Here is a 15,395-nt window from a genome sequence, read left to right as displayed (position 1 = left end):
TAGAATTCCCAAAGAAGATGTACAGGAGGCCCAGAGTAGTGAAACTAAAACCTACTGACCCTGCAAATTCAGCAAAATTGAGGAGGGTATTCAAAATAATACCAGAATGTCTAGGTTCTTTAGTTGTTACCTTCAGATATTAAAATGTATATATTTTAATTGCATTTATTTTTACTAATGGTAATATGTTGACTCCAACAAAGTACTAAATGCTCTTAAGAACTTAAGCTTGAACTCCTGCCCCCAGACTTTTACAGAAGGCAGATTCAGGAGAAAAGGATATATGCATATCTAAGGACATACTAAACTAAGTTGCGTGTGGTGTGACTGTTTCAAGTTTAATATATTCCAATAGCTTGTAAGAAGTACTTCAGATTTTTTCTTTGAAATATCAAAAAGTATGAGATCTTAAAATACACACACACACACACACACACACACACACACACACACACACACACACGGGAGGGGAGTGAAAGAGAGAAGATTCTTTCCCTTGGGGGCTAAGGAGAAGTGCATGATGAAAGTAGTCAGTTTTTAATTTTATATCCCCTTTGGAAATTATTTATTGGAGTGTTCTAGTAGTTATTTTATTGTTAATTTCTTAATAGGGAGCAGTTTCTACAACTCTTTTGTTCCTATTCCTGTCTCATTTATTACCACTCTCCAAGGTAGGTATCAGTATGGATGTTTTTCTCCTTCTTAGTCTCTATGCACTCTCCTCTTTGGACTCTTAGCCTTGAGGGGATAATTTAACTTTCTTGAGCTTAAATTGACTCTCCTTTCTCTAATTTTTCTCCAATTTCCGCATGTGGTTACCCGTAGAAGAAAAAAATTTGTTCACACTGTAAGACTTGACCTAACTTTGAGTATAGTACTGAAATGACTTTTTCAGGTTTTAGCTCCTTCATGACCATTTCTCATTATCGGGGTATTGCCATATTCAATCACTTACTTGTAGCTTATTATTACTATGTGTTTGTTATCATGCCAGAATTTGCTGCAGATTTTTATAGGTTAGGGAAAAATGCATTTTTAACATTGTTTTTATTTCCTGGCTCATTTTTTTTTAAGGCAGTTGGGGTTAAGTGACTTGCCCAGGGTCACACAACTAGTAAGTGTCAAGTGTTTGGTCTGAGGCTGGATTTGAACTCAGGTCCTCCTAACTTCAGGGCCGGCGCTCTATCAACTGCACCACCTAGGTGCCCCATTGCTGGCTCATTTTTAAAAGACCTTTTTTATCAATCTCATAAAATAGGCCTGCTTCAAATGAATTACTACAAATTATTTGAGAAAATTTATTTATTTTATTCTCAACTTCTAAAGATGTCTTTTCATCTACTTTTGCTTATCCGAACCTATCAGGTAGGAAAAATTAAATCCTGTCCAACTTTCGTTTATGACTTTATAGAGCAAACCTGTTAGTTTTGACTTTATTTGGGTAAAAATACACAGGCATGATGAAAGTTCACTTTATTTAATCTGTGAACTGTATCACTATTTTAAGGTGACTGGGCATCCGTAAACTGCTGATCTTTTCACACTAAATCATTTTTGTAGAATGGGGTATTATAATGGAGGTGGGCTTTGCCTTTACACAGTGGCTGTGTACCTTTAAAAAGCTGTCTGTGTCAATTTTTATAATTCAGATAATATTTAACTGCACCATTAAATCCTGCTATTTAAAAGATGTTTATGTGAATTTTTATAAAGAAAAAACCGCTGCTAAATATATCTATCTTTAGTATAAAATTGCTTGTTTTTAATCTATGTGATTCAGTTAATACAAAGTCCAACTGTAGGGAGAACCAGCAAGGGAGAAAGGGAGGCATTTAAAAACATCCTATGTGTAGGTGCCTTTCCAGAGAAAGGGTGGGCAGTGTGTCCTGCCCCATTCCTAAGGAAAGCTGTTACTTTCAGCAGCCTTTTAACATCCACTTCTCTTCCTTTGATACTAGATCGATCGGTTGGAAGTAAGCAGCCTTGCTCAGACATCCAGCGCGGTGACCTCTAGCACTGACGGCAGCATCAACACTGACTCAGTGGATGGGACACCGGACCCACAGCGCACCAAAGCAGCTATCACCCACCTGCAGCAAAAGATCCTCAAGCTCACAGAGCAGATCAAAATCGAGCAGACAGCCAGGGACGATAACGTTGCAGAGTACTTGAAGCTTGCCAACAACGCAGACAAACAGCAGACTGCCCGTATCAAGCAGGTATTTGAGAAGAAAAACCAGAAATCAGCCCAAACGATCCTGCAGCTGCAAAAGAAGCTAGAACACTATCATCGGAAGCTCCGAGAGGTCGAGCAGAATGGGATCCCCCGGCAGCCGAAGGATGTCTTCAGGGATATGCACCAGGGGCTGAAGGATGTAGGGGCCAAAGTGACCGGCTTCAGCGAGGGGGTAGTGGACAGTGTCAAAGGTGGACTTTCCAGTTTCTCCCAGGCCACCCATTCGGCCGCAGGAGCTGTCGTCTCAAAGCCTCGAGAGATCGCCTCATTAATCCGGAACAAGTTTGGCAGCGCAGACAACATCTCTAATCTGAAAGACTCGTTGGAGGAAGGGCAGATAGAGGATGGCCCTGGGGGGAAGCCTCTGGGAGTGATTGCCACCTTTCAGTCCAGTCCAAAGTATGGTAGTGAGGAGGACTGTTCCAGTGCTACCTCGGGCTCAGTGGGAGCCAACAGTACCACTGGGGGAGGCCCTGTGGGAGCTTCCAGCTCCAGAACAAACACTCTGGAGATGCAGAGCTCAGGGTTTGATGCAATACTTCATGAGAACCAGGAAATCCGAGAGACACAGGCCAGGCTAGAGGAATCCTTTGAAAACCTCAAGGAGCATTATCAGAGGGACTATTCCTTAATAATGCAGGCCTTACAGGAGGAGCGATACAGGTAAGTTCTGTTGGACAGTCGTGTATTTATGTCACATGGTTGGTAGGCTCCTTAGGAAGTCAGGTGAAGAGGAGCTAGCTGGCATTTCTTCCCTTTGATAGATAACCAGCATATTTAGGGAGATCAAGCCACTTTTCCTGGGTCACTGTGGACAAGGCATTATAGTCGGGAAGAGGAGCACATGTGGGCTCTGGCCTCCTCCTCCAGTGATTGGGTCTTCAGTTCCAAGGACTGGAAAGTCTGAGTCCTCTTCCTTTAGCAGTCGTGTCACTAAAGACAGATTTTTCAAGAAGACAAACTAGTCCATGGCAAGTGTTGATCTCTGCTACATCGTAGTCAATTGAAGGAATCAGAGCTAAGTGAGATGTAATCAGATCCTGTTAAGTGTTTAGTCCATGAGTACAGTATTAAAAAGCTGACTGAGAAAAGAAACCATGCAGGAAATCAGTCCTGATAAACATGTCTGTTATCCTTATTAAATATTGGCAGGACTTTGGGATGGGAGTGGATTTAGCAGGAAGTAGTTCAATAGCAGTTGAGGTTTCTCAAGGGACCTGATTCTTTTAGGCAAAACTGTGTAAAAGGTGTAAGCGAGAGTCCTTTTGGTATTTCACATTGTTCATTTCTTAGCTGTTCTCCAGGTGTTGTCTTCCTCCATCTGTTTTCTTTTCCTTATAAGAGAAACATCCTTGTGCAGTGAGGCTAGGACTTCTAATAGCTGCCCTAAAAGAGACAGTCTCCCGTGGAGGGCAAATCAAGGTCCTACAGAGGCAGTGGGATGGAGTGGAAAGTGCTGCAGGGTTCGAGAGACTGTAGCAGTTTTGGAGAAAACAACTTGTACTAAGAAACCAGGAGACCTAGTTTTGATTTTGTGTACACTGCTGACCTCGTGCATAACCTTAGGCTAGGCGCTTAACTGCTCAGTGCCTCTTTTTCCTGATCTGTAAAATGAAAAGGTTAGGCTAGGAGATATGTAAGGGCCTTTCTGATTATGAAATTCTAGCTGTGTTCTGTTTATCTAATTACCTTAAAGGACTTTGAGTACTAACCTTTACTTCTTGAGAAAAAATTAATCTTCAAGCCGCAGTTTTCAGATGGTGAAATTAAAACATAGAACTCCTTACATTGTTGAAACTTTCTTTCTGTTTATGGTTTCTACAGCAACCAACATAAGCATTTATTAAGCACCTACTGTGTGTTTAATCAGTAAACAGGCAGGCACTGTGCCAGGTGCTATAGATACAGACATACCCCCTTCCTTGCTCTCAGGGAGCTTATATTCTTTTCAAAGCGGCAATATGGTGGGGGGCAGGGAGTGTCTGTATGTGAAGAAAATAACTATAAATTAATATTAAATAGGTTAGAGAGGGAAGACACTAATAATTGGCTTTGTGTGGAACATGGAACAGGAAGTAAGGGCTTCACTGAGGCAGAAGTAAAGAGGGAAATGGAATACCATGTGTGGGAAGGGGAGTAACATAATAAGGCTGGAAAAGTGGATAAGGACCAAGTTGTGAACGCTGGAGACAATAGAGAACCACAAGGCTTTATTGAGTAGTCAGATATACATGGAAGGAGCTTTGTTTGGCAGCTGTGGCCAGGACACTAATTAGGAGGCCACTTCAGTAGTCCAGATGAGAGATGATGAGAGCCCAAAACAGGGTGGTGGCTTTGTGAGTAGAGAGAAGGCTGCAGCATTTGTAGTGGATATGGAAGTGGCAGTATTTGACAGCTGATTGGATATGTGAGGTGAAAGAGAATGAGGATAGTATGCTCGTGTTGTGACCTTGGGAGACAAGAAGCTGGTGGTGCCTTTCATAGAAACAAGGAAGCTCAGGAGAGTTGAGGTTTCGGGGGAGGGTCTGGACATGCTGAGTTTGAGATGTGTTGGGGCCATCCAGCCTGAAATGTCCGGTAGGGGATGAGAGTCTATGGGTGTGTGTGTGTGTGTGTGTGTGTGTGTGTGTGTGTGTGAGAGAGAGAGAGAAAGAGAGAGAGAATGAGTCATTTGCACGAAGGTGATGAGTAAGCCAATGAGAGCTGATGAGATCACCTAGTGAGATTGTGTAGAGAGAAGAAAATAATGCTCAAGACAGAGACTTGGAGGTACACCCACACTAGGGTGTTTTTCATGATCCAAGGCAGGAGCAATCAGACAGGTAGGAGAGAGCCAGGGGAGAGAGGTGTCATGAAAACCAGGGCAGAGGGTAATCAGCAGTGTCCACTAGGGCAGAAGAGTCAAGAAGGCTGAATATTGAGAGATCTGAGCTCGGTAACTTTGGAGAGATCACTTTCTGTTGAGAGATGAGGTTACAAGTCAGATTGCAAAGAGTTAAGGAGTGAGAGAGAGAAGGTAGTGATAACAGCCAATATAGTCACTTTTTTCCAGGAGTTTGGTGCTGAAATAGGAGAGACGGGGCAGGGGGAAGGTGGGGAGAAGAGATTTGATGAAAGAAGACAGGAGGAGGCCAGGGAATCGCTTAGGAAGGAATGAAATGACTGCCTTCCTGCAGCAGTGCTGGGCTAGTGGAAGCTAGGTAACAAAACGCTGCTCCAGTAGAGCAGAAACGTTGCTAGTGTGGCTGTGTTCTTCTCCCCAGCTGAACCCCACTCTTCCTTCAGGAATCGCTCTTCTGGGAAAGCTTGGTGGAGTGGCTTTTGTGACCAGTTGTAGCTCCCTCTTTCTCTGTCCTCCCTCTGCTTTTTCTGTAGACAGGTTCATAAATGTTGAAGAAGGGAACATGAAAGAGAATTTAAAAGCAAACACATTTCTATTTTGTGTCTAGAGGTTAGATACTCCTGGGGGCCAGGTTCAGTGGCAACCTGTTGGACAGCATTGCAGTAAGTTCCAGTGTTTTTAAAATAAAATAAAAAAAATAGTGCTCCTACACTAAAACCAGCCCCTCTGCAAGAGGGGGCATAAGTTTAGGTTAAGAGTTCCACGTAGAACTGCTTAAAAAATGACTGACTTTTGGGACCTTTTTGAATAAGAAGCAAAAGTCACTGATGCAAAGTCACAGAATCACAAACTCTTAGAGCTGCAAGGGGCTTCAGAGGCTCCTAGCTGAGCAACATGCCCAACATGGGAAAGGAAGCCACTGTCTTCCAAAGCAGTCCATTTCATTCTGGGATCACTCAGGTCATTAAGAAGATTATCCTCTCATTAATCGTAAATGTGCTCTTTTGTAACCTCCTGCTCTTTGTTCTGCCCTGGGAGTCAAACAAAACAAACAAAATCAATCCCTTCTCCCTGCACAGCCATTCATGTGCCTGAAAATAGACACTTAGCCAAATTGCAAATTTTCAGGCTAACATTTCTATTTCTTGAAACTAAATGTCTCGTATTTCCTTTGCATGAACCCCTGTGACGTGATTGCTCAAAGCCCTTCTTCAAGTCCTGGTTGCCTGCCTCTGGATTTTTTCCAACTTATCAGTGTTCTTTGTAAAATGTAGCACCCAGCGCTGAAAATGATATTGCACTTATGATGTGTCCAGAGCAAAACACAGCCAGAGGACTGCCCCCTCCTTAGCCCTTTGCCCTCGGCCTCTTTCAGTGTAGACTCAAACACAAACATGGCACACCAGTGATTCATTTTTAGCTTGAGTCCTCTAAACCCTCCTGTGTTTTTCAGATGGACTGCTTTCAAGCCAGACCTCTCCCAGCTTGTGCTGGAAACATTTTTTTTCTCCTTTGAACCCCAGTGTAAAACTTTTACATTTATCCCTATTGAATTTCATCCTATGTGCCCTGGACCAATGTGCTGACCCATCGTTGTCATTCACTGAGCTCTCCCTGCAGGCGTGGTGTCCTCTGCAAATCTGATGAACAAGTCACTTATGAGCACAGAAAGCAAGACGGGTCTGTGGGGGATTCCACCAGAGACCTCCTTCCAGCATCAGAGGAAGCCTCTCCTTAGTGCTCTTTGCATGGGCCATTCAGCTTCTTCCTAATCTACCTCACTCCGCTCACAGAGCCCATGGCTCACCAGCTTTCCCACAAGAATAAAACGAGAGACTGTGTAAAATGATGTCTTAAAGTGGAGACAAACTAAATCTGTAGCACTCACATGATCTATTATTCTAGTAACTGTCAAAAAAATTAGATTTTTATGCCTTGACTGGTTCTTGATGAAGCCTTGCCAACTGGCTTTGTTCATCCCTGCTTCCTTTTCTGCTTCCATCCACCAGATTTTGGCTTGACGTGCTTCAGGTCAAATTTAGGCCTGGGTGAAAAAGAGAGCTAAGAAAGAAAAATTGCTTCCAAAGCCCACTTTGTATCAGTATGAAAGATAAGAGACAGGGCAGAGCATCTCCACCCCTCTTCCCTCACCCCTCTCCATTATCTCCTCATTAGAACAGCAGCGTGCAAGTCCATTTATTTCATGGCAGTTTTTATTCTCTTCTATAGGCAATGTGGTCAGTTTTACAAAATGATCACCAGGGTGAAAGAGGATATTTAAATCTATTAAACTAATAGGAAATGCTTTAGTTTAAAAACAAAAGACAAAAGTTGCTTCTGCTAACTTATTTTCTTATCCTATATCAGTTCTAGACTTGAATTTCCTTTTTTTTTAAATCCTGAGGCAAATTTTTTTTTCTGAAGAAAAGCAGTTGGAGAAATTATTCCTGCTGTGTATTTTCTATCCATAAGCCCCTTCAAAGACCGATGGAGTTTAGATCCTGTTCCTGTTACCACCCCAGGAACAGCATTAATTTATTCAACAAATATGCTTTGAGCAGCCATTATGTGCAAGGCACTGTTAAAGTGCCTAACATAGTAATACCTCATCCAGCGTCCTTGGAGAATAAAGTATTCCCAATAAATGAATTCTCCAGATAACTATTGAATCCGTTAATTTTAACACATTTTCCTGCTTTATAAGACTATAATGAACATTATGTGACCTTTTAAGAAGAGGATGTATGCCTTCAGGGTCCATTGAGGTGTGAAGGGCTATTTGTCCACATGCCAAGTAAACCCAGTGTACTGTGTGTGTGTTTTGAGTTCTGTGTCCATTCTTGCTGGAAGGTTTTTTGTCTGTTTTCATTTTTCCACTTCTGTAGTGGGCCTGCTGGTAAGAATTCCCAGTCGTGTGGGCTGAACCAGACTTATTAGAATTGCATCTAAAGTAAAAGTATGTAAGTTCTGGATGGGGAGAATACAGGAAGCTGTTGGGAGTTCTTGTCACCATCACCAACCTGCACCTGCACCTGGAGGAGGATCCAAATAGTCCTTGCTCCCAGCTTCTACTTCTAGACTCTCCCTTGGCCACAGTTACTCAGCAACAACCTTTCCTCATCTGAAGTTCATTTGATTAATTTTTTTTTCACTCTATACATATCATAATAGGTATTATGTACCAGCCCTCAGGTCATTCTCCCAACTCTCTCAAATTCAGCCCCGCACTCCTGGTCTTCCTCTCCTTCCCAGATCTTGCCCTAATACTAAGGAACTTAAGTATTTATGCCAGTGCTCTCTCAAAGTCCCTGATCTCCCACTCACTCAATCTGCTCTCGTCCCATTCCCTACCTCTTCCTCCATCACCATCACCCCCCCCCCCAGGAATGATCACCCCGGGGATCTCAGCATTACCCAAATGTGTTCTACTTTCTTTCTTGGAAACGTTGACGTTGTTCTATCTGGTTGTAACCTCCTCTCATCTCATTCCATCTCTCCCTAGGCCTCTGCCTTCCCCAGCCATGACCCCCATTCCCTCCATGCCTCAGGACTTTCTCAGGTCCCCTTTCCTCCCTTTCTAGTCTTGACCTTGTAGGTAATAACAGCTAACATTTGTACAATGCAAACTACTTTCACAGGTGCTATTTGCTTTGATCCCTGTGACAACACTGTGAGCTAGACGCTGTTATTATTCTGATTTTTCAGATGAGAGGCTAAGGGATGTTAAGTGACTTGCCAGGATCGCATGGCTAGTTGGTGTCAAGAGAGGCAGCATTTGAACTCACATCTTCCCTGCTCCCAGTCCAGCTTTCTGTCCATTCTGCCAGTGAGCTACCACATTCCTCTCCACTGTGGAATCCCTCCACCCCTCCTCCCATCACCCACCATCCCTTGCTGAACCTTGGCCCTGAACTACGCTACATCCCCCCCCCCCCGCAAGGTGCTGCTGAACAAAACCGGGGGAGGTCACAAAACATGGTATCTGGGGACATTACAAATGATTAGATTCTCCACCCTCAACTAGCCTTTGCCAGCCAGCAAGGCAGTCTTCTCACCCGTCCTTGATGTATTCCTTTTCTCATTCCTCATAGAAGGAAGTACAAACCTTCCCTTCTCTCTGCAAGCTTCTGCCACCTCTCCATACCCTCACCCTCTTAAGTGAGGATGAGCACCATCTTCTCCCCTCAAGGCAGCTACACACCACAGTGGAGAATATTGGTCCTTGACTCTGGAAGACCTGAGTTCAGATCGTCCCTCAGGCACTAAAAGCTTTGTAGCCCTAGCGAAGTCATTTGATCCCTCAGCCTCAGTTTCCTTCTGTGTTTATTTGGTATGTCTGTGTGTAGCTGTAGTTTCACCCAGTAGAATGGAAGCTCCTGAAGGATGAAAGTTGTCTGCTTCTTTGTGTTTGTGTCTCCAGGGCCCAGAACAGTAATTGGTGCTTCCTCAGTACTTGATTGATTAGTTCATGGGTTTTAGAATACCTGTATTAGCCCCCTCACATTTTATTTTTCTGCTGGGGGGAGATATTACTGAACTTCTGTCCCACTCTAGGGGACAGAGTGTCTTCAGCCTGTGATGAAGGTCAGTAGGATCTCATTTATGGATCTCAGTTATTGTGTCCATCTCCCTGAGTAGATGCCTTATGTTTCTCAGGGTAACATTAAAAGTATATGCTTAGGTTAAAAACAAGGCCCTGATTCAGCGACTTCTGTGGGTTCATGGTCAGGAAGAAGAGTGTGAAGCTTCCTCTCCCCATCATGCCCCTGGCCCCACGTCACAGTGGTCATTGCTGCTCTGCTTTCACAGTCCCTCTGGGTGTGTTGTCATTTGCAGGTGACTTACATAGAAGGAAACAAAGCATTTGCACTCAGCTCAGTCCAGGCTGGTCAGACAAAAGCCAGAGAGAAGGTTCTGGGGTCCACCCATGGAACGTCACCCTGCCGTGGTGTTTCTGAAGCCCTCAGAGGCTGTCCTTGGTCTGTGTTAACACCAGGTCAGGAAGACGTGGCAGAGGCTCTGGCTGAACCCTGCCCTTGTGGGCCAGGCTTATATGTAGGATCACTGTACAGTTTGTTTTCAGTCTTCATCAATGAAAGGAGTCTAGGATTGACTCTTTTTTATGTAAGTGAAGGGAGCTTGTACTGACTAGAGCTGTGCAAAAGAGGGTTAGTGCCTCCTCTGTCAACGGACTCTGCTGCTTAGAGGCAGGGCCATTTCATGTCTGTGTTTCTGTCCCCAGCACCTAGTGCAGCGCCTGGTGTAGAGTAGAATTTGTTGCTGCCACGAGATTCTTCCCTTCCAGCTAGACTTACAAACACATCCCTTTTATTTATGTCTTTATCAAGTAGGACTTTAGATCAGGAAGGCCCCAGTTAGGACTGTAGAGGTCCTGTACTCCCACTTACTTCATTTCTCACACCAGAAAGCTACGGAGGGCCAGGCAGGGGCAGTGGCTTTGCCCATCATCCCACCCGTGGTTAGTTAGTTGTGGAGCTGGACCTAGATCTGAGGTCTTCTAGCCTAAGGCTCTTTCCAGTGTGCTCCTTCTTTACTTTTTATATGTAGCTGTGCAGAGATGCATGACCAAAGCTGTGAGAACCAGCTCCCTCAGGAAGAATCTTCCACTTGACAGAATGTGTTGAGAGTAGAGGAGCCTGAGAAAACTGATTGTGAGTGTTGTTAGTTCAGTATGTAATTTTCTTCCGTAAAGGATCTGACAGGTAACTTTTCTAGACTACTTGTGGTAGAATGACTAAAAAGCCCTCCAGTGCTACTGGACACAGACGTCATTTGGTACGTCTTCATTCAAAGAGTATTCACGTACTACCTAAGACTCTAAGAGAGGCCTAGAATTGGCTAGAATCCTAGGATAAGTCAGCAGTGAGCAGACAGCCCGCTGCAGTGAGTCAGTGGGGTGCTGGCCTCACGCTTCTATTAGAAACAGACTGATAGGATCCTACCTAAACAGTTCAGTTGTTAAAAGGAATTTTATGTCCCAACAGGGAAATCATAAGGGAACCAAAGTTAGGGTTAGATTGGTGGTTTTAGCTTCTTGCACCAGATGTTAGGCCTATGTATATAGCTTTAGAAACTGGAAATTAGGAATCACAGTCCTGAGAGGATGTGTGGATATGAGTTTGAACCATAAATTAGAAATTTTTAGACGTTTTGAAATTGAGTAATGTTGGCTCTTCCTCATTAGGAAGGCAAATTCAAGTTCCAAAATACATTTAGGTGTGCTTAGTGAAGGGTGCAAGCTCCAAGAAAAAAATAGTTACAGCTGAGCCCTTTCATCTTCCACCATTAAAGGACTCTGGCTCTTCATCACCTTGGTCCAAGTCGGTGGGGTAAGTTCTAGGTTTCAGGCATGCTAAGAACACAGCTTCTCCCTGTGGGGCTTCAGGGCATCTGAATTGCCTGACATGAATCCTGAACTTCCAAGTCCTCTCAGCCTGTTTTGGTGCCTGTCATCTTTTCACTTCGTATTCTCGAATTGCTTGCCCTCTAGGTTTTTCAGAATTAATGCGCCCTCTTTCCTCTGGTCCCTCCCCCCAACTTTTGACAAGTTTGAGTATTTTCTAACCCTTTTCAGTCTTTAACACTGTGCCCATAAGGAGAGCCAGGAGGAGGAACCTCTGCCCAGTCTAGGTATCTTTTCATTCACAGCTCTCATTCTTCACCACCCACATTTATATGTAAACATGCAAGCTGTCTTCTCTTATTTCTGCATCACGAATAGTAAATACTGCAACCCTTCACCCTTCTCTAGGATCATAGGACCCAGAACTACTCAAAAGCACTTATAACCCATCTAGCCCAGCAGTCCTAAAAGTGTTATTCCTTTCTTTAAAAATTTTATTTTATTATTAAAACTTACATACACAGTAAGAAAAGAAACAGAAATGTATTATGAATTTAAATATTGAACCTTAAGTATAAAATAAGAAAAGGAAAAAAAAGCATGTCTGGTGCACAGCAGAATGTAAGAGAGGATTCAAAATATATAGCAATAAATCTCCATTTCAAGAATGCATATTAAAAAAAGAATGCCTATATAATAAATGCTGCATGCTGTGTTGAGAGTTATCCATCTTTTCTTTGCTTCCTTGTAAGTTTTCTTTCAAAGTGTTATTTTTGGACCACACTCTGCTTTTTTCCAACTCCATGTCTGGCAGAGACTAGAACACAGAAGCAGATCAGAGAATCTGGAATGTTTTGGAAAATAGTTATCTTTCATAAAATGTTATTTATATTAATGTATGACTATGTTATTGTTTTATTTAGATGAATTAATAAGTATTTTAAAATTTTCTCGGTTTCAATTTCTAATGCAGTAAATATTGATAAATGTACACACATCAACAAAAAGCACTTTGGGGGTCCTTAATAATCTTTAAGAGTCTAGTGAGGACCCCACTAATTTTTAAAATTGTAAAGGGGTACTGAGACCAAAAAGTTTGAGAATCACTGACTTCATTTTACAGATTAGGAAAATTAAGTCCAGTTAAGTGACTTGACCAAGGTTATACAGTAAGATTATAAAATGAGAGCCAAAATGATTCATGGAGATTATTTAGTCCAACCCCTTCATTTCATATATGAAGACCTTGAAGCCTAGAAAAGTTATGACTTGCATAAAATTATTCAGGTGGTAGAGAAAAGATTCAAATGTATGTCCTCTCAATCCTTTTCAAATTTAAAAAAAATTTTGAACTTAACCCTCCCACCACGGCCAGAATAAGAATGTTTCCATATACAAAGGAGAAGACAAAAAGATTGTACATAAAGCCATGAATCCCTATTCTACACCACTCACTTTTTTAAAAAAAGCATATGATAATTTCAACATTTTACTTTCAAAGCTGCCCAGCTGGTCTGTGCTTCCTTCCAAATTTCCTTCTTTTCTCTTCTGTGCATTTTGAAAAATGTTTCAACAGGCCCTTTTTTCCTTTTGTTTGACATCACTATTGCTAATCCCTTCTCTCCCAGTTAAAAGCAGAACAAATTAAAAAAAAATACCACCAACCAAAACATGTGCACACAGCAGCTGTGTCCAAAAATGTGCTTCTCGTTTTGCACCTTGAGTCCATCACCTCTCTGTCAGGAGATAGGTAACATGCTTCAGCACAGGTCCTCTGGAGACGTGATCAGTCATAAAGCTTTTCAAAGCTGCTTTTCTAAATGGTGTTTTTATCATTGTACAAATTATGATCCCAGTTCCTATCACTTCGCTCTGTATGGGTTCATAGCTCCCAAGATTCTCTAAACTAATTCCTTTCATAGTTTCTTATAGTACAGTATTCCATTACTGACATGCACCATAATCTGTTCATCCATTCTGCAGTTGGTGGGCGCCCTCCTGAGTTTCTGGGTCTTTTCTTTTCCTTGTAATCTCAAGTTCAGGATCAGGAATTCTGTTTTGCTGTCAGTTATTCCCTCCCGCTATTCATCCTCTCATTGAACACCTCTCACCCACCCACACACTTACTGCCCCTTGTTTTTATTTATAGATCAAACTCTCGGTGTTTGTTTAAATATGTATGTGCTCAGTACAGAGTAGAGAGAATTCCATCCATTGTTTTCCCACAGCGTTCTCTGTTTGTATACCTCTTTTTCATTCACCCAATTATGAGAAAGAGTCATTTCCACCACTACCCTTTCTTTCTCCTTTCTACACTAGTGTGTTCCTTTTACAACTTTTAAAAGCCTCAAAGCAGAGCCAGTCTACCTCCTGGGACTGTTTTTCATATTTAACACCCTCATCGCTCCTTGAAGACAGTAAGACTCAAAAGAAACATCCCCCCCCATTAATCTTACATCTTTTCCTTTTGGAATATTGTATTCCAAGTTTGTTTTATTCCATGTTTCTCCATTTATTTATAGCAGAAGCTGCCTGGTCTTGTGTGATCCTGACTGTGGTTCATTGTTAACTGAATGCTTTCTTTCTGTTTGCAGTATTTCTTTCTTTGACATGGAAGCTCTGGATTTTGGCTAGGAACTTTCTAGGACTTTTCCTTTGGGGTTCCTTTCGGGAAGTGATCAGTGGATTCTTTGTGTCTTCACATTACCCCCTGATTTTAATAATGTGACTTGTTTTCGCTTATTTGAAATATAATGTCTAGGCCTTTTTAAAAAATATTCTGATATCCAGAGAGTCCAATGAACCTTAAATTATCTTTGACCTGTTCTCCAAGTCAGGTGTTTTTGAAAGCAGATACCTCTTACATTTTTTCTCTTTTTTCCCAGTCTTTATTTTGCTCTAAAATTTCTTATTGTCTCATGGACTCATTTGTTTCTCTCTGGTCTGTTCTAGTTTTCAGGGCATTCATTGCTTGGGTAAGGTTTTCCACTCTTTGTTCTAAGCTATTTTTTCTCTTTCCAAGTCTTTCCTACAGAGCTTTTCTTTCTTTCTTTCTTTCTTTCTTTCTTTCTTTTTTACTTCTAGATATTCACATAACTCCATATGAAAACATTTGTAGTTTTTCCTTTGAGTCTCCACTTGCACGTATGATGGAGTGATTCTCTCTTGTGTTGGATTTTTTTTTTTTAACTATTTCTGGGTTCTCCAGAGTGGTGAGGACTTTCTTCTGTTTACTCATCTCTCCAGCTCTAGGGCACTACCCTGAGGTTTTGTAGCAGCACTAGACTTTTCCCCAGTAAACGCCCCAGTGGGGTGTTTTGCCCTGCTTGCTCTCAACCTGAGTTCCTTGGGTTCTTGCACTGACTTCCATCGCTCAGGCTGTGTCTTTGCTGAGTGCTAGTAGGTCTGAGGCCCCCCTGGATCTTTGAAGTTCAAAGCAACAGATTAGCAGAGTCTTCCAGAGTGCTAGGGACCTAGGACTCGGGGATATTTGGGAGCGAACACTGCTTTTCCCACTTGCTTCCAGGGCCCACACGGTGGGTTTCCAGTTACCCTGAAGCCTTCGTATAGGAGCCCTCTGCTGCTGCTGCTTCTGTGGACAGAGGCTTAGCAACAAGAAGTATCCCCGCTCACGCTGATAGGCTGCTGCCTTGTTTGCCTGCATTGGTGCTGGAGTGCTCAGTCAGGCGCACTTGCCTGTTTGCTGTGGCCTTTTGAATGATTCTTTGTCTAGTTGTGGGGTGGAAGAAGCCATTGTAGTTTCCTGCTGGATTTGTTGATCATTATTTGGCCTGGCGCAATTTTTTAGGGTGTTCTGGGTTTTTGGAGGGGTTTTTTGGTTAGAGTACATACATATATGTATAGAAACTGGACTACCTACCATGGTCCAGGCAGCCATCTGGACCAGAAGCCTCAGGTCTTCATTTAGGTCTGTTACGGTTCGTTGTCCCATA

General features: G+C 42.6%; 1 protein-coding gene across 8 annotated transcripts in view; it reads left to right on the top strand.

Annotated features, from left to right (window-relative positions):
* The window catches only part of TMCC1 (transmembrane and coiled-coil domain family 1), a 284,028-nt gene that overhangs the window by 259,596 nt on the left and 9,037 nt on the right, over nt 1-15,395 (top strand). For all 8 annotated transcript variants that reach the window (XM_078152219.1, XM_078152218.1, XM_078152217.1 and 5 more), the window contains one exon: nt 1,959-2,899. In XM_078152219.1, the coding sequence (XP_078008345.1) occupies nt 1,959-2,899 (941 nt within the window). The remainder of the gene's footprint in view (nt 1-1,958; nt 2,900-15,395) is intronic.

The sequence above is a fragment of the Phascolarctos cinereus genome, unplaced genomic scaffold, assembly GCF_003287225.1.
Source record: "Phascolarctos cinereus isolate Bilbo 61053 unplaced genomic scaffold, phaCin_HiC Scaffold_4;HRSCAF=312, whole genome shotgun sequence".
In the NCBI taxonomy this organism is placed as follows: Eukaryota; Metazoa; Chordata; class Mammalia; order Diprotodontia; family Phascolarctidae; genus Phascolarctos; species Phascolarctos cinereus.
This window is presented reverse-complemented; position numbering and strand designations above follow the sequence as displayed.